This window comes from Micromys minutus, assembly GCF_963924665.1.
Source record: "Micromys minutus genome assembly, chromosome: 24".
In the NCBI taxonomy this organism is placed as follows: Eukaryota; Metazoa; Chordata; class Mammalia; order Rodentia; family Muridae; genus Micromys; species Micromys minutus.
The window spans coordinates 32687033-32711038 of record NC_137959.1 but is presented as its reverse complement, the minus strand read 5'-3'; the positions used below and the strand labels follow the sequence as shown (position 1 = coordinate 32711038).

Sequence of the window (24006 nt, the reverse complement as noted above, 5' to 3'; positions counted from 1 at the left end):
GCTGTCGGGTTAAGACAGTCTAGCAATAATGAGTAACAAGAAAAATAATTTATGGTGGGGGTCAGCACAACATGAAGAACTGTATTAAAGGGTCAAAGCATTAGGAAAGTTTAAAGCCACAGGAAAAGAAGTTTCTAGAATAAATCTATTTTAATGTATGTTTAGACAGAAATGAAGTCTGAATAGCATTTATCAATACTAATAACTCAGTCTGTTTATTAAGATAATTCCATAATGAAAATTTTATTACAATACAAATTATTAAGAGTTTAAAATGTGCTATCACTAAGCTGTTACCAATAAAATCCAAAAAGTGCTAGTGACATGCCAAAGATGTAGTGATCTGCCATAGATCTCACTGAACCGGTAACACTGTCTGGATGCGAAGACCAGAGGTTTAGTGCTGAACTACTGTGCCTCAAAGCCTCTATTTTAATTCTACAAACTCCAAAAGCCTATGTTTTAAATTTAAGTATTTTGGGATATATAGTATAACATCCTCATATACCCCCTCAAGCACCATGACCTCCTTCCTCAAGGTAGGTAAATCTCACCATCTGGTAATGGTGAATTCAAATGCCACCTTACCATAAAGCACTTTCTATTTAAAGTTCTCCTGAAATTCCAAAACAATTTATAAGTGTTGTGGTTAAAAGTAAGCCTCCAAGGTAAGACTGCTACATTCAAATGATAGTTCGCTGGTGAGCTGTTGCCTTCAGCAGGTTCCCTAACTGTTCTTAGGTGCCTCACTCGAATCTAGGGGGAGGCTGACAATACCTACAGAAAAGGGATTAAAGGGTTAGATCATAAAACTGAGCTCACAGAAAGTTTCCAGCTCATTATAAGTCACCCTATAAAAGCTATATTCATGTTACTATCTCGCTAAGCATGCCAGAAACTTGCCAGCACACTAGCAGTTGTCTGTGTCAGAGTTTTACTAAGTTTCTTGTTGGCTAAGGCCATGCACTAGTCATCACTATATCCCTTGTAACACCTCCTACTCAGCAGGTCCGTCCCCACAGTCACCAACAATGAAAGGCAATCCAAGTCTAGAGAGACACTTAAACACATATATCATGCATGCTTGTATACACATACCTCATGGGAACCTCTGTAAGCAGATTGTAGCTTATATCTAGTATTTCTAGCTTTTTTGCTTCACAGGCCCAGTCAGGAATACACTCTAGCAAGTTTCTGCAAAGAGTAAGAATCATCACAAGGTAAAAAGTTACTATGGCTTGAATATTAAATGTTTCCCTCATAGAAATGTTACTGAGGTTTGTTCTAGTAGCCTAATAAATTTGTGGGTGAGACTGGAGAGATGGGTCGGTGGTACAGAACACTGGCTTGCTATTCCAGAGGACCGGAGTTCAATTCCTAGCACCTACATATCAGCTTATAACCATCCCTAACTGCAGTCCCAGGACACCAGGCATACACATGGTATGATAGACATACTCACAGGCAAAACATCCACACACAGACACTTTTCTGAAAGTTAATTAAAAATGAATTAACTGGATTAAGCCAGGGTGACAGCTCACACTGTAATCCTAGCACTTGGGAGGCTGAGGCTAGCATGAGGATCATAAATTCAAGACCAGCCTGGGTTAAATATTGAGAATGTCTTTAAAAACAAACAGAAGAAAGATAAGACAGGTAAGGAAAGGAGGGAGCAAGAAAGGAAAGGAGGAAGAAAGGAAGAGCTTGGGAGATCTGGCCTCTTCTCAGTTGTCATGAGGTGAGCCACTGTGAGCTGCCACCATAATATGATAATATTCCCCAGGGGCCCAAGGTAACATGGTAAGTGGCCACAGATCTGAAGGTACACGCTAAAAATAGGCTTTTCTTCTTTTAAATTGCATATTTCAGGTATTTTGTCATGGTTATGAAAATCTAAATAACAAACCAATGGAATTCCTTTCACTAAACTCTAATGTGTATATTAAGTCACCTATAAGCACCTTAGGGCAGGAACATTATTTCTAATGTGTCTGGGATGCTGCCAGAAATACAGTTATCAATCAGAAAATGCTGTGAATGTAGAAAGGTAGAGACAAGTAGTGAAATGTGCACAGCAATTTATACCAACTGTGTTACATCACATGTTCAGAGAAGACTTCAAACAGAAGAAGCAGGTTTCAGTGAGATAAGATGAGGAGAGATTTGGAGGAAGTGGCATCAAAGATGATCAGAAATTCCATGGGTAATGACAGAGAGAAAAGAAGCAAACTCTGAGAAAGAAAGAAAGAAAGAAAGAAAGAAAGAAAGAAAGAAAGAAAGAAGGGAGGGAGGGAGGGAGGGAGGGAGGGAGGGAGGGAGGGAGGGAGGGAGGGAGGGAGGGAGGAAGGAAGGAAGGAAGGAAGGAAGGAAGGAAGGAAGAAAAAAATAACAGTGAGAAAGTAGAGGCAAAAGGCAACCAGTAGCAGGGCAAAGTTTCAAGCCACTGGAAATAGTTAAGATAACTCCTCATCATAAGACTTCTATTTTCAGATGTAACCTACCCCTTCTAGATCTCAAGGTGTCCATCAATTATGTGGCAGAAGAAGTGAGAGCTATACAGGAGAAACAGAATTTGCTGTGACAACTTAGAAAAAAGGACACTTGGCCGGAAATAGACCAAGGCAAATAACTGCTAAAAAGCATGACATCTGGGTTAGATTCTGTCACCTTACATGAAGATACTCAAGCAAAGACGTCACCGAGTCAGAGCACAGAGATATGGCAAAGAGGAGTGTGCTGTATGATGAGATGCCAAGTAGTTTGATAATGCTAAAGCATGAAGTGACAGCAACAGAGGGGAAGTGAGGCTGGAACCAGGTCTAAACCATGTCTGGAAAGTTCTTACTTGATCCTCTATGGGTTTATAAGCAGTATACAGATGATGTCAGCTATGTGCTTTCAATACATTTACTAAAGCCCAGTAAAGATGATTCTGCCAAGAAGGAAAGAGAAGAAAAAAACAAGGAAGAAGAATCAGAATCAGGAATGATATAGGCCTAAGTGAGGAGTCATTTAGCTGAAGGAGAGGAAGAAACTCCTGAATTGCTAAGGGGGCAGAAATGACGATAGAGAAGCATTAGGGATAAAAAGGGGGACTGAATAAAGGATGAAAGCTACTTTCAGGCTTCTGCCTGGATGACCATGGGCATGGCGATGCTGAGTATGAAACAAGACTGGTGCAGTGGAAAATGAGTTACCTTTACTCAGGTTTGAGGCTCCTGGGGGTGTAGGTAGCGAAATTAACTAGTGAAGAACTGGATACATGAGCCTGACCTGAGAGAAGAGGGTCAGTCTAGAAAACTGGCTGATGCCAACACTTAGGAATGGCTCAAATCACTGGACTCAGTGAGACTGCATCTATAACAGGGCAGTGAGTCACTGTCTGCAGGAGAACACAGCAGAACCAGAGAGACAGAAGCAATGCCTAGCATGGCTTTACAAACAACATGGCCAGTTTGAAAGCTGCTTTTAAAAAAGAGAGAAAGCAAAGGTCAGTAGAGAAAAGTAAACTAGAGAGGGCCTAAAGTGAGCTGCTGACAGAGTAAGAAAATGAGAAGTAAGGAAACAGCTCTCATGAGAAATTTAGACACGAGGTGAAGACAGTGGAATTAAGCAACACTGTTTATTCAGACAGAAGAAATCTAAGGCCCCTTACTCTCCCAGAGGCTCCTTCCTTTACCCACGAAATAATATCTTTCTCCCTCTCCCGAAACACCCTCCTCCAGTCAAAACAAGCTCCACCCTTATGGACAGACTCACCGGGAGAGTTCCAAAGAAGTGAGCAGGCTGGGCACTGGGTAGACATTCACTGCTGTCAGCCCTGTAAGAAAACAGACATGTTCACATTGTTCTCTAACGAAGAAAGCAAGAACTGGAGCGGGCTGGAGAGATAGCTCAGCGGTGAAAGAGCATCTGCTGCTCTTCCTGAGGACCCAACTGCAGGTTCCAGCACTATAGTGGGTAGTTCACAACAGCCTGTTAATTCCAGGGGATCGGATGCTGCTGGCCTCCATGGGCACTTGCACATTCCCACACATTTACACTTTTTTTTTTTTAAAGAAACAGATGGTAAACAAAGCAAAAGTGGCTTTGTGGGGATGACTAAAGATAAAAACTACTGGTAGCTCAGTCTGACTGCTGTTTAACCCAGTCTATCTTTGCAACACACACAACTACTCATAATCTTGCTTTACTTCCCCAAATACTGGGCTAAAAGGGTAGGATAGCTGTAGACGCAGCTCAGCTGGCAGAGTGCTCACTTAGCTTGTGGAAGCCTGGGGTCTAAACCCAGCACTGCATCAACCAAGCACGATGATGCACATCTGTAACCCAGGCACACATACACTTTGCTATCCTTTGTTTCCTTCTGAAACAAGATCTCATGTAACACAGGCTGGCCTTGAACTCTTGATTTTCTTCTCTCTCCCTCCTATATATGCTTTGGTCTGACTTCACTCCCTCCACATTATGCTTGTGACATTTGTTCATACAAATGTGGTTATATCTTTTGAATATTCTGTGTGTGTGTGTGTATGTGTGTATGTGTGAAACACATCTGAATAGGATTTGAACTTTGTTAAAGTGTTATAATATTGCATTCTTTCTAATCTTCATTTTCCTATAAGAAAGGAAGGATGATGGGAGATAAGACAATCTGGTGTCTTAACTGGCAGATGCTGCACTCTCCTTTGCTGACTGGGTTAAGCAAAATGACTATCAGCCAGTCAAATAATGTTAGGCTAGCACTAACCTTTATGAACATACCAGAGGCCTAGAGGAAAAAACATGACGACTGTACTGTTATTTACTACAGCTTTTAAAGGGGCTCCTGAGGCAACATCCTCAAGCCAGGGCTGTTTCAGTTTACTTGAGACTTTTTCCTGTCACAAGCCTTGACAAATCCTAGATGACTCTATAACCATTCCTACCTAAGCCAGAAAGAGACACTCAACCCTAGTGGCCTAGCAGAGGGATCATTGAGAGTAGTATAAATACAAACCTTCATATGCATCAGAGGTTTCTGAGATTGGTGTAAACACCTATCTCTGGCTATAAGCAAGCTGTCTGCTCATTTGATGAGTCAACTTGGAGCCATGACACTTAGCCCTAATACAAGATTTCTCTCAAGTTATCTTTTCTTGCCTCCTTTACCAGAAGAGGCTAAGCAGCAGCAGGGGCAGCGGAGCAGCAGTGGTGGCTGAGGCAGCACCTATCAGGACAGTGGAGCATGCTAAGCTGCAAAGATGACAAAGCTGTCTTCTTCAGAGCTTAAGAAGCAACTAAGGAGTGTCACAAGCCTGGCAGGCAGCAAGACAAGGGTAGCAAAGAAAGTACAGAAGGCAAAATCGGGTAGAGAGCTGAATTGGAACAAGGCAGAGGCTATAAAGAGGCATAAGAAATCAACTGCAAGCCCTGGTTGCTGGAAGAATACCAGTGAGCTATTAAGTCCTCAGACACTCCGGGTCTGGAAGCTGTAACAGTGGCTGCTATCAAGGGTTGAGAACTCCTGACATTTAGGTCTGTCTAGAAGCTACAATGTCAATTGCTGTTACAGGCTGAGGAATCCTGACTTCCTATCCTAGGCAATGCTTCACTTGTAGGCAAAGGGCTCTACTATCAAAGACCTATGAATGAGTTGTAACACTAGAGGGAATCACCAGGCCTGACTACCCGACTCACTGCCGTGCCATGGGGTACAAAAGTTGCTGAAGCCAACACTTGTAGAGTGTTCCTCCATGTCCAGAGATGACTTCTATGTGGTAGAACATAAGAACCCTGACAGTTGACTGATGGCAAATACACCATAACTACTTAATGTAGGGCTGTTTGGGCATTTAGGGCTTCTCCAATTTAGAGTAACTATGAATATATTGTCCATACACATGTGAACTAATCTATGCACAGATAGTAAATATGAGCCAAAAGAGGAACCTCAGCCTCTGTGACTATACTCAGTGTCAGTTAACACTCAAGACTTTGTTGTTGTTTTGGCTTTTCTAAGGGGAGTGGTAGGCTGAAATAGCACTTTACTTGGTAGCTCAGGCTAGCCTGAAACTCCTGATCCTCCTGCCTAATCCTTCCCAAGTGCTGGGATTACAAGTGTGGGCCACGGCACTCAGTTTTTACTTAACAAGCTTTTTTCTTATTATTGCACTTACTTATCTCTGCATGCATATATGTCTGTGTCTATACACAGCTGTCACATGGTGGCCAGAGGACAACTTATGAAAACTGGTTCTCTCTGTTCACCCTATAGGTACAACGGGTAGAACTCAGGTCCTGAGGCTCAGCTATGTGAAGCTCTTTTCCCTTCAGAGCCACCCTGTAGTCCTGCTCAACAACTAGACCTTCTGATTCCTAAAGTTTATCTGAGCCATGAATGAACCTCTATAACATGATGAAAGACAACTAAATAGAAGTGTCTAACATCTTTTACCCTAATAACACACTCCAACACAGAAAAGCAAAGAAAGAAAGAAAGCAGTTTCCCACCATCATCAGTAGCTCTTAACACACTGATGTCTGCCTTACACACTTTGCCTTAGCACTAAGCCGTAAACATTACCCTGAATGTATCATTTGTGGCACTGTTTTAACTTTGATGTAACTTCCACAGTTCACTAAAATCATGCAGTTTGGCTTTCTTGGTCAAAACCTGTTTCCAAGACTTATTTGCACCAGCACACAAAGCTTTGGTCCATTCATTTCCACTATTGTACAGAGCTACTGTATAAATACACCTCCGCTGATTTTACCCACTTTCCTATTAACAGTCCTATACTTTCACCACAACACAACATGACACAACAATGTGGCAATCATTCTGTGTGTAAGTAGCTCTGTGGTAAATGCCAGCAGGGAATCACTGCTCACACAGCTGTGCCAGTTTTCTGACAGGTTCACCTTCTTCTGAGGTGGTTTCACAGTCACATCCTCATGGCTATGGCTGAGGACTCCAGAATTATACTAGTCTCTGATTATACTTAGCACTCTCTCTTCATTTCTGGCAGCTAGTGAAATTGAACATTTTTCTTTTCCTTTCCTTCCTTTAACACAGAAAACTGCCAAGCATGGTAAATACAACTATAGCCCCAGTACTTGAGGGGTTAAGTCTGAAGTCAGCTTGGGTGGTACAGTGAAACTGCCTTAAAACACCAAAGCCAAAATAAAACACAGAACAAGCCTAACTAGTAAAGAACTTTCCATAAAACTGCCTTCAACATCATGAGACTCTCAAATAGACAAAATGGTGGTCTCTATAAACACAAGGCTTTCACATCAAAAACATTCCCACAGAGACCATCTCTAGCTGCTGATGAAGCTAAGCTCTGCTCCAAGTCACTTCACACTGTATGATGCGTGGTTTCACAGGCTGTGAACATCTTTTAGGGAGAAGGATGACTACAGCCCTAGGTAACCCAGCTGTCAGTAACCACCCATCCAGCACAGACTGATAAATGACTTATTCCTGGGGACCAAAAGGGAGCCAAATACCCTGTAAGTTTACTGGGATTGAGATAGTGTGGGCATGTGGCTTATTAAAATCACATCAAGAAAACCAGGCCCAATAATATGCCAAGCCAAGGAAAGGGAATGATGACTCCCTTCCCTGGACCGCATAAAGTGACAGATATTAAATAGTGTAATGGTACAGGCTTCACATGAATCTACCATCTGACACCTGGTGGGTGTGTGTGTGCTTATGTGTAGGACTAAGGCCTCCCCTACTACTCCTTGAGTGTCAGCTCAGGTCAACCTCATTTTTTTATGTAGATAGTGACTACCTGTTTTACCTGGACCTGCCTGGCATGCTGTTTCCTGCTCTTAATCTGTTCCCAACTCTCTGATCATGGTTCAGCCTTTCACTTTTCAGCTGAACTCTGTAACTTTACTCTCAAACCTAACCATAGCCACTCTCTCCTGACACTCCTCTGGTTCATTACTTTATCAATACAGACTCTGAAGTCTCTGAAACTCTGCTTCAACCTCTTTAACTTATATTCATTCTATAAACCACATATATGCATCTGTACTGCTTATGGTATGACATGAGAGTTGTGTTATTAACACTGGAATAAAAGAACTTGCATTCACTTCAGCGAGGCTACCAAGGTAGGCAGGTTATATCAGATTTCTGTCATTGAAACCACGAAACCTTGTGGATTTACTGTTTCTAGGTCAATTGTGACACTGTGGAAAGCACAATCATGTCTGTTTCTGGCATTTGTACTCACTACACTACTGGGACAGGATCTATTTATACTACAACTAAGGAAGCATGTGCTTCTCCACAAGGGTTGGGAAATCCTTTAGGGCTTGTGGGCCGTAACAGTGTCTTATTCCTATAATTATAACACAGTAACATGAAATCAGTGATACATAAACCAAATGTAAACCTATGAGTGTGTACTAATAAAACTTGGTTTATGAGTATAAAAGCTTAAATTTCATGTAATTTTCATGTCACAAATATTATTATTCTAATTTCTAGCCCAACTTTTAAAAAATATAAAAACCATTTGTACTGGTTAGTTTTGTGTCAACTTGACAGAAGCTGGAGTTATTGCAGAGATAGGAGCCTCAGTTGAGGAAATGCCTCCATGAGATCCAGCTGAAAGGCATTTTCTCAATTAGTGATCAGTGGGGAAGAACCCAGCCCATTGTGGGTGGTGCCATCCTTGGACTGGTAGACCTGAGTTCTATAAGAAAGCAGGCTGAGCCAGTCATCTGAAGAACGTCAGTAAGCAGCACCTTCCATGGCCTCTGCATCAGCTCCTGCCTCCAGGTTCTGTTTGAGTTCTTGTCCTGACTTTCTTCAGTGATGACCCACAATGTGAAAATGTAAGCTGAATAAACCCTTTCCTCCCCAACTTGCTTTTTGGTCCTGGTGTTTGTTGCAGTTACAGAAATTCTAAGAAACTTTATAGACTATGCAAACAGTAGGGGCAGGACAGATGTAGTCTAGGTTGTAAGGATACCAACACCTGCTTCATAACAGATGCTCTGGTATGAACATGCTCAATTACCTACCCGACCCCTACGATTCTGCAAAATGCCTCTTCCTGTGCACAATGAGTCTCAAGGTACCCAGTCACGTCTTTTTATGTATATATCCATTGCTTCAGGGCTAACAACAAAGTTAAAAAAGAACACACAAGGGGCCACACCTCTATTCTGAGGAGTGGCCGAGAAGGACCACAGATGCCCATCTTCGAAAGCTCAGACTCAAGCAGAAAGAGCTAAAACAGGAGGTTGAATAGAGAACTCACTGTTCCAGTTGGCGTAGAGGGTTCGAAGGGAGAAGCCACTGAGTGTCAGCTCTCTCAACTGGTTCCGCTCACAATGCAGCTGTTCCAAGCTACATAAGGAGCTAAGGTCCAAATCAGTCAACTGATTGTCCCGCAAATCCATGTGAGTGATGTGTTTATTTCCTTCCAGATTTTCAATAATCACTGTTTTTAACTGGTTCATCCTTAATATTCAGAAATAGGAAGATAATTGAGAAGAATTTCTATTATGGGTTTAGAAATGTAGAAGAGAGGTATGACCCTTTCTTTACTGAACTTGAGAATTTCACTACTTGCTTCATTTTTCAAGGTACTACATAAATAAAACCAGTTGATTTATAAAAAGAGAAGCCAAGATCTAGTTAAATTACAACCAGTAAATACATACACAAACTAGACAGAAAAAAAGGCAATATTCATGAAGAGAGAAATGCTTATATCCAAGTACTTAGTAAGGTCAGGTGGGGAAGGGGAGGACAAGGAAATGGGCATGGAGTGAGAGAAAAGCTAAGCCAGGAACAGCTTCCCTTTCCTGTGGTTACGCCTCCTCTTCTCCAGTGCTAAGACTTACATGCACTAAGGAGAAAAATGTCATCTGAATACACAAGAATGGTTGAAACACAAACTTCATACAATGTTTCTGGTTCTTGTCTGTTTCCCTACTTGACTTAGCACAAACCAGCCTGTTCTCCTTCTGTGTGCTACTAAATCCCAGTCTGTCTTTACTGGGCTTGTGATCAGTTTTCTGAAATGTCAGAAGATATAGTAGATAACTTTTACCACCTTCCTTTAGGGAAAAATAGACACTATAAAGTAAAACTCATAAGAAGGTTTTTAGTAGTGAAGCCTTGAATATTTCAACTACAACACAAGGTTATCAAGAAAAAAGTGACTCAACAGAAAAATGGTCAAGTTTATAGAAAAGTAAAAACCACTAGTCTACATACAAAAGGATGTTCAACATCACTCATGAATAAACAAATGCTCATCAAAACAATGAGCTACAAATTGGTACCTTCTACTGCCAGTAAAGGGAGGGAGGGAGGGAGGGAGAAAGAAAGGGAGGGAGGGAGGGAGAAAGGGAGGGAGGGAGAAAGGGAGGAAGGAAGGAAGAAAAGAAAGAAAGAAAGAAAGAAAGAAAGAAAGAAAGAAAGAAAGAAAGAAAGAAAGAAAGAAAGAAAGAGGAAGAAAGAAAAAGGAAAAACAAAACTACTGAATCCACTGTGGATAAAGGTTCAAGGAAATGGAAATTCTCATAAAGTGTTACTGAAAGAGTAAATCAACAACATCTCGAGCAATTTAAGTCTGTCACTGACAAACCCACCAGATTCTTTATCTCTCTACTACTGGGTGAAAAATGAAGTTTTACTGCAGAGCTGAGAACATCTATTTTTCTACTGTTCTAAGTTCTAGTGTTTCAAAGAAACATTTATAAGAAGACATCAAAGCCCACACCGGCACAGCTAAAGAGGTTCCCATGGAGTGTCTCACCTTAGATCTACATGCTTAACATGGCTCATCCTGGCCAGCACCCCAAGGTTCAGAATTTCCAAACGGTTTCCTGCCATAACCACTTTATCTAACATGGTGAGTTTCTCCAAAACTTCAGGAATTTGACTAAAATTGTTGAAGGAAATTCCCAGAGAAGTTAGCTGCTGCAGGTTTCCCAATTCATCTGGTAGAGCCGCGAGAACATTACCATCGAGGCAGAGGGTTTGAAGACTGTGGGAACAGACAGGCCTGCGTTATGGAACATCTTACACAGTCAGAGCCAACAATACGAATTGTAATTCATTACTAAGCCATGACACTAATTATTTACAATCCAAACATTACAAAACTCCCCAAATCATGGCCCATGGAGAATAAACAGAAGTTCAACATAACTTCTAAAGATGGGCTTTCAGACACTACATAAAGGTCCAGGGTCCCTGCTGCTGAGATGGAAGGAATGGGTCACTGCTTGGTGGCATGGTCAAATCTGGCATTGAGAGCCATTACTTAATAGAATCTTGATAAGAATGTGACTTATCTCACTGTGAAAACTCAAAGTGCTACCTGCATTCTAAGACTAGAGGAGGTCTCCTGCAAAAGAAGAATCTAGAAAAAGCCAACACTTACTTTAACAGATTACCAATCTGACTTGGCAAGTCATGAAATCCATTACAAGAAAGGTTGAGTTCAGTCAGGGTAGAGATCTCACACAGCAACACAGGAAACAGTCCAAGCTTATTATGGGACAAGTTCAGGCCCTTCAGTTGAGAAAATCTAAAGAACAAAGGCACAATATAGACTATATTTCCAAAAATCCACCGTGATGGAATAACAGACACCCATATATGTTTTTACAGGGACCATTAATGAACTTTGACGATCTATTTTTTAACTGTTTTATTATTGCTGTGTTTGACAGAGCCCTTCTATGTAGCCCAGACTGGCCTAGAACTCACGATGTAGCATAGACTAGCCTCAAACTCAAAATATTGCCTTCATTTGCAAAGTGGAAGGATTACAGACATATGCTACCACAACCAGCTAAATGATCTATATAAAATATATACAATATAATTTGTTCTAAACACATGTTTTCATTTATGTGCTAACAAATGTGTGGACACAGGATAGCAAAGTGGTTAAAATATAAAGCATGCTGTAAACGGGTCTAGAGAGTCCTAAATGAGGCAGAAAATGCATATGGGAGCTCATGCTGCATAGTACCTTTCTATCAAGTCACACTTGATACCTTTAAGCTCATTTTACTAAATGTCTACATGTAATATACAAAATTTAATCTATTCAGATACCACAATAGCTAATAAATACATAGCACATTAAAAGCATTTCTTTTTATATTGAAATTATATTGGTTTGAATGTCACTTGAAATAAATGAATCAAGAGAGCTTGAAAATGTGGCAGCCTTGTGTGGTGAAGAGTGTGAGCCACATGAATCCTGTGTTGTTGCCATTTGTGCCGAGTCAAAGTTTCTATATTATCTTACCTCGAGATAGTGTGGCCATAGAATGGGTGTGTGGAACATCATGTTTTACACAAGTGAGATGATAAGCCAAAGACACCGTTCTGCTTTGAGAATGGAACCCATGGTAACTAATACTAAGGCTTCTCTTTCAAACCTCAACTTCTGACTTCCAGGTGACCTGACTCTGATTACTTATTATTCTCTGCCCAGGTGCCTTGACTTCTAAACCTCTGACAAGCTCTCTAAATAGATTAATTATACTTTCAGGGCAATTCAGATGAAAATGCTAAAGACTGGCTTCCTTACTGTTACAAATTATCTTAATTTACTATACAAATGTAAGTCAAATACCCATAACATTACTATATACTTGTACCTATAAAAAATTAGATTGTAAATACCCATGAATTATGTTATTAACATGAGTAAGTAAAGCATGTCACTTTAACATGTTACTTTTTATTCACCATGTAATGTAAAACACTTTGCTTTGATTTTCAATTTCTCCCTTCTCCAGCAGAAACCCACAATCACATCTTGTCATTATTCATGGATATCCAGTTTTTGTATCTTGTGTATTTTCTTGAGAGAGGGTCTCATTTAACATAGCCCAGGCTGGTCTGTCTCTCATGCTATTTTAGGTGAAAACATGCAGTGGGATGTGGGGAGAATAGGAAGATAAAATATGTCCTAACACAGAAGATAAACACATTGATCACAGTCTCATAGGGATGAAATAGCTCCATTATCAGAAGAGGAAGGCTTCACAAATGACAAAAAACTCAAGAACTGGTGGGAATAAATACACAGGAGAGAGAAAACCTGCTCCACCCTGAAGCCATTTCAATTAGAAACTTTTGATTAAAAAAGTCCACGTATGAAATCTCTCAATCTGCCAGAGCTACAAATGATGCTTTATCATAAATACAAATCATGCTTTAGTATTAATATAAAGATTATCCCAAGCCTGCCATAATGGTGCAGGCCTTTAATGCCAGCACCCTGAAGGCTGAGGCAGGCAGATCTCTGTAAATTCAAGGTCAGTTTGGTCTACATAAGTGAGTGCCAAGCCAGTTTAAGACCCTGTCTTATAACAAAAGAAAATAACCAAAAAATAGTATCAAAATCAATGGCAATTCATCGTAGTCTTTGAATCATAACATTCTACCATCCCTCTGTTTTATAGAGAATAGTAAGAAAAGAGATTTGTGTGGATAAAAGCTCTGCTTCTTCAAAATGGAGTAGACGTTTAGAAACTATGATAGAAAGTGCCAACTGGTTTGTCCTCGGAGGTTCATGTGCTGGAAGCACGACCCAGTGTGGCAGGACTGAGAGCAGTAGACCTGTAGGAGGGAAGGGTCAGGGTGTAGCTCAGGGATAGAACACTTGTCTAGTATACACAGGGGTCTGGGCTCAATCAATACTTCAATAACCTCACTAAAATAATAAACAAATATGTAAAAAGGAAGAGGAAGTAATTAAGTCACTGAACACTCTGTCCTGGGAAAGGATAGACAGTGAGTTAGTTCCCAGGAGAATGGGTTGCTCTAAAGCAGTAAGCTCTGACCACTGACTATTCCTGGTTTCCTGTCTTGCCATCCCACCATCCACCATGATATGCTGCAGCAAAGGGACAATCTCTTACATTTAAACCTCTTCTCTTTATACATTATTCAACCTATGGTTATTTTGTTATAGAAATGAGGAATGATTTAATCTAGTAAACTTGTCCACCTAAGTGTGAACCACTAAGCTACTGATTATAATTCATTTTCAGTATATTAGTCTAGAAACCTCTTCTCTACATACTTGTAGAGTGTATCAAGGCCCCCTGGTCTTTCTAATTGCATGAAGTTGTGTCGCAGGTTGAGGTAGGTGATATCTTGACTGTAGAAGAGATGCTCAGGAACCTCCTCAAGGCTGTAACATGAGAGGTCCACAGTGCTGATCCTCTGGGACACCACCTGAGGAAGAGAAAAAGGAAAGCCTTCTGAGCTATCATCTGCTTTCACAGCACAGACCAGAATAGCATTTACTCAAAAGGTGCTGACTATAAACTAGGAAAGGGGAAAAGGCAGAGGTTCTATTACTCATTTATAAAAACCAGTTAATTTTTACTTTTCCCTAAAACTATAAGCTGCTTTAAAAAAACAAAGGTATAGCCTGTAATTCTAGCACCAGGGAAGTGGAAGCAGAATGATCAGTAACTAGCCCTGACTGCATAGGGAGATTAAGGCCAGCCTATCAAGAAATAAGAAATCAGAGAGAGAGAGAGAGAGAGAGAGAGAGAGAGAGACCGAGACCACAAGCATAGTGGGTCCATGCCTATAATTCTACCACTTGGGAGACTGAGGAGGAAGGTCACTAGAAGTCTGGCTACCCTAGGCTACAGAATAAATTTCAGGCTAGACAATACAATATATGTGAGCCGCTGTCTTTCATAAAAAGAAAGAAGGAGAAAAAAGCTGATCATGTCTCTGTAAGGGATTAAAATTTCACATTTCAAATCAGAATCAATGTAAGGTACTTCAAAATAGCTAAGTTTTAATCAGAGACGACGTGGGACAAAATGCCTTTTGTAGCCACACTCTTGGCTAATTATTCACAAAAGGTTTTTTCTTCTACTGAAAGCATACAGCACACTGCTGAATATGCCAAAGATGCCCAAGAAACAGTAACTTCTCCTTAAAGAGGCAGAAGGATGGAAGTTACTCACAACTAAAGCCAGTTTTTACAAAGAACAGATTTTATAGCTGCTACAGCAACAAAAGAGCAATAAAATGAATCAAGTCTTCAAAATCCATGATACCGTACTCATAAACATGCCTATAATGTATTTTAAAACACATGAGGAAAGTCACTTGTGTCCTGAGACATGAAGGATCCAAGGGCACAAGTTCTAGAGATGCAGTACACATCAGTGTCATGTCTTCAATGGCTAAGCAGAGCTATGCTGAAATGTCAATTACCCTCAACATAGCACATGAGGGATATGGGACAGAGTCACAGGTCAGGTCCCCTCATTAAGTGGTTCATCAAAGCTGTTCTAACAATGTACAGAGTAAGCACCAGGCTGCAAGCTAGGGAGGGAGTGGGAAGTAATGGAAATCTCACCTCTCAGATCCTTTCGAGGTCTAATTTCATTATGCCATAACTCTAAGACCCACCTCACAAAGATGCTACAGAAAGAAATATACCTGATGCCATTTTCTACTATGATGATACAAAAAGGTAAAGACCCAGTGAAATTCTATTATTATATTCATTGTGCATTAAGAAAGACCAAGTGTGACACTAAAGATGGTCACTTGCTGCTGCATCCTCATCTCCTATCAAAGCTTCCAACCTTAGATGCCTGCCGTTGCCATCTCTGGTACTCAGCCAAAGTCTCAAAGCTGACATGATAGGTCTGAGCTTGGGCTCCAGCTGAGCTGAAAGCAAGGGAGTGCTGCCGGCGCTTCACTTCTTCTATCTAAAGAAGAAGAGGAAAAAAATCAGAACTACTTATCAGAAATGATGGTCAAAACGCAGTCATAAAACACACTTTTTAAAATGGTAAAGAATCTGAGCAGACATTTCTCCAAATAATATATACAAATAATCAACAAAAACACGAAACAATGATCAACATCAACAGCCATTATGGAAAATCAAACTACAACAAAGGCTGGATGTAGGGATACACGCCTGTAATCCCAGTACCTGGGAGGCAGATACAGAGAGAATTCCAGGTAAGTCTGGGCTACCTAAACATCTTTGTCTCAAAAAGAAAGACGTTTCCCTAAACTGCAACAACTCAACTTACACAGATTTGCTAAAGATACACTTTGCCTACCACTACGGAGCCACTTCTGTCTTTGGCATTTTACTTTGGATGACATTGCTTCTGAATCTTGGCACACCAACTATAAATTTACAAGTTATACTTGCAAATCAATACATTCTAGTGCTTACTAAAGATAGAACCTAGTGGCAGAAACACAAAATACTTTGAGCAAAAAAGAAACACACTGTAAAGATTCATTAAAACTAAAAGTTTTTGTAACATTTAATTGCAGTATTTACAACATAATCATTGTTCATTGTTAAGAAATCAGTACAACTATAGAAACTAGTGTCAAAACAAAGAATTTCATTGAAACCAACAGATAAATTCTAGAATAATCTTTTAAATATATTACTATGGGGAACTGGAGAGATGGCTCCATAATTAAGAGTACTTGCTGCTCTTGCAGAGAACCAGAGTTCTGATCCTAACATGTTGGATGGTTCATAGCCATCTGTAACTCCAGTCCCATAAGATGATGTGGACTTCTTCTCTAGCGTGCAAGGGCACCATGTACATATGTGGTACATATACACACATATAGACAAAAGTCATACACATAAAATAAAAAGGAAAAATAATTTTTAAAAAATTAAGAGGATTTCATTTTAGATACATTAAGTTATACCTCTGTACAATTTAAGGGAGAAAAAAAAATAGAGTTTGCCAGGTGGGGTGGCATAGATCTTTAATCCCAGCACTGAGAGGCAGAAGGCTGATACACAGGCCTGCCAGGATACACAGTGAGACCCTGTCTCAAACAACAAACAAACAGAAAGACTAATGGAAAAAGCTTTGTGGCAATAAGTCCCACTATGAAATATAAACAACTCACCATTAATAGTTAATAATTTCCAAAGTTGTACAAAGTCAATTCACATAATACCAAATTAACATAATTGCATAGAAACGCTGGCTTTAATTTCTACTACCTATGAGTAATTCATAAAATTTTCTCAGTAAAGAAAGTTTCTCTAAACTTTGTATATAGTTTTTCAATGTATTTTTTATACTTTAGCTTTCACTTTTACTAATGTGTGTGTGTGTGTGTGTGTGTGTGTGTGTGTGTGTGTGTGTGTGTGGTGTATGTACATGCTCTGGGACCCTGAAGGCCAGAAGAGTGTGGGACTCCCTGGGACTGAAGTTAAAAATGGTTGTGAGCTGCTTGCTATCTAGGTGCCTCTTGGAATTGAACCTGGGTCCTCTGAAAGAACAGCTAATGCTGAGCCATGTCTCTAGCCCATTATTTTTAGTTTTAATAATAATATTTCTATTCCTGTGGTGTGCACTGAATCCTCCCCAGGATTCTGATTTCAGAACTACTGTTGTTGTTCTATTCTGTCTCACAGAATCCTAAATATACTTATTCCCAAAGTTTTCAGTGTATCCACTGATTTCTACCTTAGTCTTAAATGAGTTTATATTTTAGTTATTGAGATTATAGATATGTTGTCAGTAGCACTTTTGTCCTCTGAGTCATCTCTCCAGTCGACATTATGTCTTTTTAATACACATATTATGTCTGTACTGCTATGAATCTACATCAATTACATATTTCAAAGGTCATTTTGTCATAATCCTCTTCAGTTCACATTGGTTATGCTAACCAAGCTTCAAAACATTCTATCTAGCATCCTATAAATACTAACCTACTAGGACTAACTACCGTCACTCTGTTTAACTAGCAAATGAACTTTTCCAAGACAGATACAGACTTGTCATACTTCCCTGGCTGTTGAATGAGGCTTATGACCACCCAACTCTTATATTTTAAACTAATAGGCAAAAAGAAGACACCGAAAGAATCTATCTTGACAAGGGATCTTGGCAGCTGCTTCTGGTTCCCAAAGGCAGTACCTGGTAACAGCACTTGGTGTCAGCTATAGCACCTAGCTCCTAGGTGTGGAAGCACACAGTTCTTCAACAGCACTTGAGGAATGAGACCTCCCAAGAGTCTCTGATATAATCTTGCATAATGTTCCTATTGGCATCTATGAAAGTCAGGCAGGATGTTTCCTTTCCTTTTTCCTTTCCTTCCTCGAATGCTGAAGACAAAAATGCAGGGACTCAAACATGCTAGGCAAGCATTGTACAGCTGAGTTACAGCCTAGCACACAATCAGTGTCCCTCCCAACCCCCGCTGTGTGTGTGTGTGTGTGTCTCTCCTCTCGCTGTGTGTGTATATGTGGCCATCTGTCATACACATGTATACATGTGGAGGCCAGAGAGCCACCTGAGGAGTAGTCATTCCTCAGGAGCAGTACACCTTGTCTGTTGAAACAGGTTCTCTGATTCATCTGAAGCTTAATTATTACACTAGGTTGGCAGGGTGACCAGACCCCCCGACCTGCCTGTCATTGCTTCCTCAGAACTCAGAGAACAAGCATGTGCCACCACACTTGGATTTGTTGTTGTTTTTAAACAGGGATTCTGAAGATCAAACTGAGGCCCTCCAGATCCTCCTTCACCAACTGGGCAACCAGCCCACCCTTGACATTTTTTAATAAGCAAGGTATTATTTAAAATTTGGAAATCTTACCTTTCCCCCAACCAGAGGCAAAATGTGCATCTTTCCAGTTTGACAGTCCTTCACTGAGGAAACAATAAGGCAGGTACCACAGAGAACAACCAGGCGCTCAGCCCATTTGTGCAGCTGGGTTTTTCCTTTGCGTACGTTATAGATGCCAGACAGTAGGATTCGATCCAGATGATCCATCTGGCATGGTTTTTCTGAGAAGAAAACAGTATTTCAGAATGTACCATTAAAGTAACATAACACTGGAAAAGAAAAGGAAAATGCATGTGCCAACATTCAGTAGCCCTATTTATAGATATGAGGAACGAAGCAATATGGGTTTTACAAAATAAGATCTTGGTCTTAAAATAGCACCCACCACTGCACTTAGATAGTGAAAATAAGGTTTTACCTCAGATGTCACTGCTAACTCTTCTCTAAACAGCCTCCTTTCTCAAAAGGGTCGAAAGATCACGGACTTTGGGTTCAGATACACTGGAGCCTGAATGCCAAGTTAAACCACTCCCTTCAATTACCCGGGCCACTGGGCTTACTTTCCTCACAGAGTTTAGATTAAATTCTATCATTCAATGTTGTCTTGGATTTTATTAACTCACCTTCCAGGATAGTCTTGTAAAAAGGCAAAATAACACAAAGTACTGAGCATAATGGAGCTACAAAAGATACATGAGATAAATGACAGTCATTACTAATATCAATCTATTTTAGAATAGAGAATATAAAATGTAAGAGTTCTCTGATTCTGTCTATAATCTCGCACCTCTCTGGCTCTTGCAAGAAAAGCCTATGAGTAGTAGTTCGATCAGCTCCCACCACAGAAGCAGAGCATGCACAGCATCTTTTTGTTCGAGTACTCTCCTTTCCATCATGAACACATGACTGAGATACAACAGACAAAACAAAACACTGAGACCAAGATGCAAAGCTCTCCGTAAAGGCACAGACAAGTGGGGCTCAACTGTCAAAGGTGACTAAATTGAACCCCCAAAATCTACAAGAGGAAGACAAAACCAGCTCCTACAATTTGTCCTGACTCCACATTTGCACTATGGAAAATGTGCTTGTACACACACATAACCAGTCAATCAAAATGAGTAACCAAGAGAAGCAGCAGGAATAAATGGTACAAACAGCTCTGCAGAGATCGCCACAGGGCTGACTGACCGTGTGCCCTCAGGCAGCACTCTGCCCACATACCCACGCCTTTGTGCATATGTAAGATGAAGAAATGGTCAGATGCCTCAAAGACTCACAACTGCATTTCTCAAAAAGGTTGTTAGTAGACTTACTAATGGCCACCTCTACATAAGCCAACTCCTCTGCCTGCAATCTAACTCCCACCCCTGAGGAGTCTGGTTCTCTCAAACCTGTAGTTCCTAAGTGCCCACCAACAGCCAGACATTCGGAGTCTACCAACACTCAAAACGAAGATATATATTAAACTGACAATAGAGACTATTGATCAAAAAGTTAATGATCTTGAAAAGTAAGTATAAAAAAATTAAGTACCAATAATGACATACTTGTATTTTACTTGTATAATTAAACAAAATTTCCTGAAACGTAAAATATGAACACAATAATTATAAATATACAATATACACATAAAATAAGAGTAAAAAATATAGACTATAAAAGTAATGTACTGTGTAGTGGGATGTTTTCTCTAGAGAGTACATCTACATTATTAAGATTCATTTTATGATTTGTTAAATTGTGTGTGCATGTGTGTGTGCGCTTGCTCGAGCATGTGCATGAATAAACTTGGCTGCAAAAGCTAAAACTAAAGGCATCAGCTCTCCCTGAAGCTGGAGTTAGAGGCAGCTTTGAGCCTCCCCTAAATGGGTACGGGGGCTCAGCTCCTTTCCAAGAGCAGCAGCTGCTCTTAACAACAGAGCCAGCTCTCCAGCCCTAGCACCACTGTATGCTGACAAATGAGTTTCAGATATGCAAATTAACCTGAGGCAGTATGGCTTTGCAATTTTGAGAAAAAAAAATGTTTTAAATTTATTTTATGTATATAACTACACTGTCACTGTCCTCAGACACACCAAAAGCGGGCATCAGATCCTATTACAGATGATTATGAGTCACCATATGGTTGCTGGGAATAGAACTCAGGACCTCTGGAAGAGCAGTCAGTGTTCTTAACTACTTGATACTGAAAGAAATGTAAAAAACGGAGCACACTCAAGTTCTAATGAAAAAAATGCTTACTGGTAACACATATTTGTACAGTTCAGGAATAGTAAGTCAAATTTACAACGTATGGCTATAATAACTCAAAGGTTCTACTCTGTGACCTACGTCCTCCTCTTACACTCAGGAAGCCAGCCTCTTCCCTTTCTCTACAGTCATTTCCCGCTCTCTTTAGAGTTGACATTTCTAATGCATATATCCTATATAGTACACATTAAACTACCACAACAGAACATAATGGCTTAAACATAACATCTAACTCTGTCCAGGGAGGCATTCTTGGTAGCTCGAGATCAATACTGTTATTTGGAACATGAGGATGACAGTTACACGTGTAACATCTAACTTCAAAAACTGTTCTGGCTATTGTCATCCAGGCCTTCAGAAGAAAAGAGCTCCCAGGAACAGAACAAGGTATAGAAGAGGCATGCATGGATCCCACATCCTATACTGAAGAAAACACAGTCACCTATGCACAACTGGACTTGGTAAGAGTCACCCAGGAGGTACTGGTTTTGAAGCATGAAGGGGTCATGGAGAACAGCTGAGGCTTGTCACTATGAAAGGCCACTGGTGAAGGTGCAGCCTCAGTTGCAGTTGACAACACAGGACTGAAGGGATCATGCAAAGGATCTAAAGTTTGGCATCATGAAGAAAGCCTATGAGAGGCTATTGATGAAACCTAGTTGCAGCGGAAGACCCCAGTGTACTGGAGATGCCAGTACCATGAGATGATCACCAAGAACAGCAGCAGCAGTGGAGTGGATCAACCCGAGTTTAGAGTGCTACAGAGGGCAGAGCTGGAGAAGTGAAGCCAGCCCTTTGGAGGGGCCCAGATCATGTATGGATCCCAGACATTGAAAGAAGAATCTGTAATATTGAAGATGCCTTGGAGACCCCAAGATGCTCAAGATGCCAGAGCCATGGGGTATCTGCTGAGGAAAGATACTAAAGAGTGGAACCAGCCCAGGAAAAAGAAGTTTTTGCAGTCAATAAAGATAAAAAGATTTGAATATCTGAAGACTGTTTTTACATCAGACATGGAGATGCAGAGCTGGAGTTTGCCTGGCTGATTTCCCATCTTGCTTTGTACCGTTAAGTGATTGGATGAATCTCAGAAGAGGCCTTGAACTTTAGACTTTTAACATTGTTGAGACTGCTATAGAAAATGGGGACTTTGGAAATTAGACAAAATATGATTTTTTTATTATGCTGTGGCCAGGTATGTCCCCCATAGACTCATGTCTAAAAAAGACTATGGGGCCAGGGAGTAGAATATAACAGTTTGTATATGCTCAGTCCATCCAGGGAGTGTCATTATTAAGAGGTGTGGCCCTGTTGAAGTAGGTATGTCACTATGGTTGTGGGCTTAAATACCCTCAACCTAGCTGCCTGGAAGCCAAGTATTCCGCTAGTAGCCTTTAGATAAAGATCTAGAACTCTTAGCTCCCTCTGCACCATGCCTGCCTGGATGCTGCCATGTTCCTGCCTTGATGATAATAAACTGAACCTCCAAACCTGTAAGCCAGCCCCAATTACACGTTATCTTTATAAGAGTTCCCTTGGGGGCTGGAAAGACAGCTCAGTGGTTAAGAGCACTGACTCTTCTGCCAGAGGTCTTGAGTTCAATTCCCAGCAACCACATAGTGACTCACAACCACCTGTTTAATTTGATCCCACTTCAGGCCTACAGAAGTATATGTGTATGACAGAGCACTCACATACATAGATAAGTACATTTTTAAAAAAGAGTTGCCTTGGTCATGGTGTCTGTTCACAGCAGTAAAACCCTAAGACACATATGTTTGTGCAGATAAACATAGACCAGAAGAGGGTATCTGACTCCTACAGCTGGAGTTACTAGTGGTTCTGATTTACTTGACATGGGCACTAGGAGCCTAACTTGTATCCTTTAGAAGAACAGTAAGCATTCTTCTTTCTTTCTTTCTTTCTTTCTTTCTTTCTTTTTCTTTCTTTCTTTTTCTTACTTTCTTCTTTCTTTTTCTTTAACTTTTTGAAGCTGTCTTCAGACATGCCAGAAGAGGGCATCAGATCCCATTACAGATGGTTGTGAGCCACCATGTAGTTGCTAGGAATTGAAATCAGGACCTCTGAAAAAGGAGTCAGTCCTGAGCAATCTTTCCAGCCCAGCAGTAAGCATTCTTAACAGATGAGCCATATCTCCAGCCTTGATAAACAGAAGATGCTAAAAATGATGTTAACTTGTCAAAAAGATACTGAGGCCAGCATGTGTGTACATGGTGTATGTGGGGTCACTCTAGGTACACTAGTTGCCATATCTTTGACACAGTTAAGCAATCCATGGATAGTCTACATAGCAAGGAACTAACGTGTCTTACCAATGGTGAGTAAAGAACCAAGGCCTCTAACCAACAGTCTTTAATTAAGCCATAATAAAAGTGAATCCTCAAGGCTGGGGAGATATTTCTGCCTGCTTCCAAGCCTGGCCAACCTGACTTGAATCCCTAGGACCTACATGATGGAAGGAGAGAACTGTCTCCCACAAGATGCCCTTTGATCTTCCCATGCACACCATGGATATGTGTATATGTGCATAAAATACACATGCACACACATTCAAACATACATAAATGCATACAAAGAAATCTTCAGTGATTGGGCTAGAGAGATGACTCAGCAACTAAGAGCACTTGCTGCTCAGACAACTCAACCAAGAGATCCTATTCTTTCTAATAGAATCCACGTGTACTAGGCATGCAGATCGTAAGTGCATGAACATGCATGTAAAAATAAAAATAAGCAAAATAAGCAGAAGAGAAAGAGAGATACGGGAAATCTCAAGCTCCAGATAACTGTCATATGTGCCTAAAACCGGAACCATCCAGCTAAAATTGTTCCTGTATTTCCAACCCATAAAAAGTACAAAACAGACATTTGACATTGCTGTGTTTTGAGGCAATTTGTTACATAGCCAAGAGATAATTCACCTACCTATCTGCCTCTGCCTATCTTGTCGCCTACCTATTTTCTTGTAACATTTTGGTTTGGTCATCAAATGTATATATTGCCTATTTTTTAAAATACTTTAAAAACTCCCTTTACTGAACTTAATTTTCTCATTCAAATTACATTAGCTTATGCACACTGGTAGAACATTTTTTAAGATTCCCTATCTAGCACTGCCACAACCAGCA

The 24006-nt window shown here is 40.5% G+C and overlaps 1 protein-coding gene across 1 annotated transcript in view; it reads right to left on the bottom strand.

Annotated features, from left to right (window-relative positions):
* Nucleotides 1–24006, bottom strand: part of PHLPP2 (PH domain and leucine rich repeat protein phosphatase 2) — a gene marked incomplete at its 5' end in the record, with an annotated part of 67484 nt that overhangs the window by 16788 nt on the left and 26690 nt on the right. Inside the window, 8 exons of the mRNA XM_080937302.1 lie at nucleotides 1099–1194; nucleotides 3763–3823; nucleotides 9273–9475; nucleotides 10782–11012; nucleotides 11412–11558; nucleotides 14079–14233; nucleotides 15616–15741; nucleotides 18635–18825. Coding sequence (XP_080793428.1) covers nucleotides 1099–1194; nucleotides 3763–3823; nucleotides 9273–9475; nucleotides 10782–11012; nucleotides 11412–11558; nucleotides 14079–14233; nucleotides 15616–15741; nucleotides 18635–18825 — 1210 coding nt within the window. The remainder of the gene's footprint in view (nucleotides 1–1098; nucleotides 1195–3762; nucleotides 3824–9272; nucleotides 9476–10781; nucleotides 11013–11411; nucleotides 11559–14078; nucleotides 14234–15615; nucleotides 15742–18634; nucleotides 18826–24006) is intronic.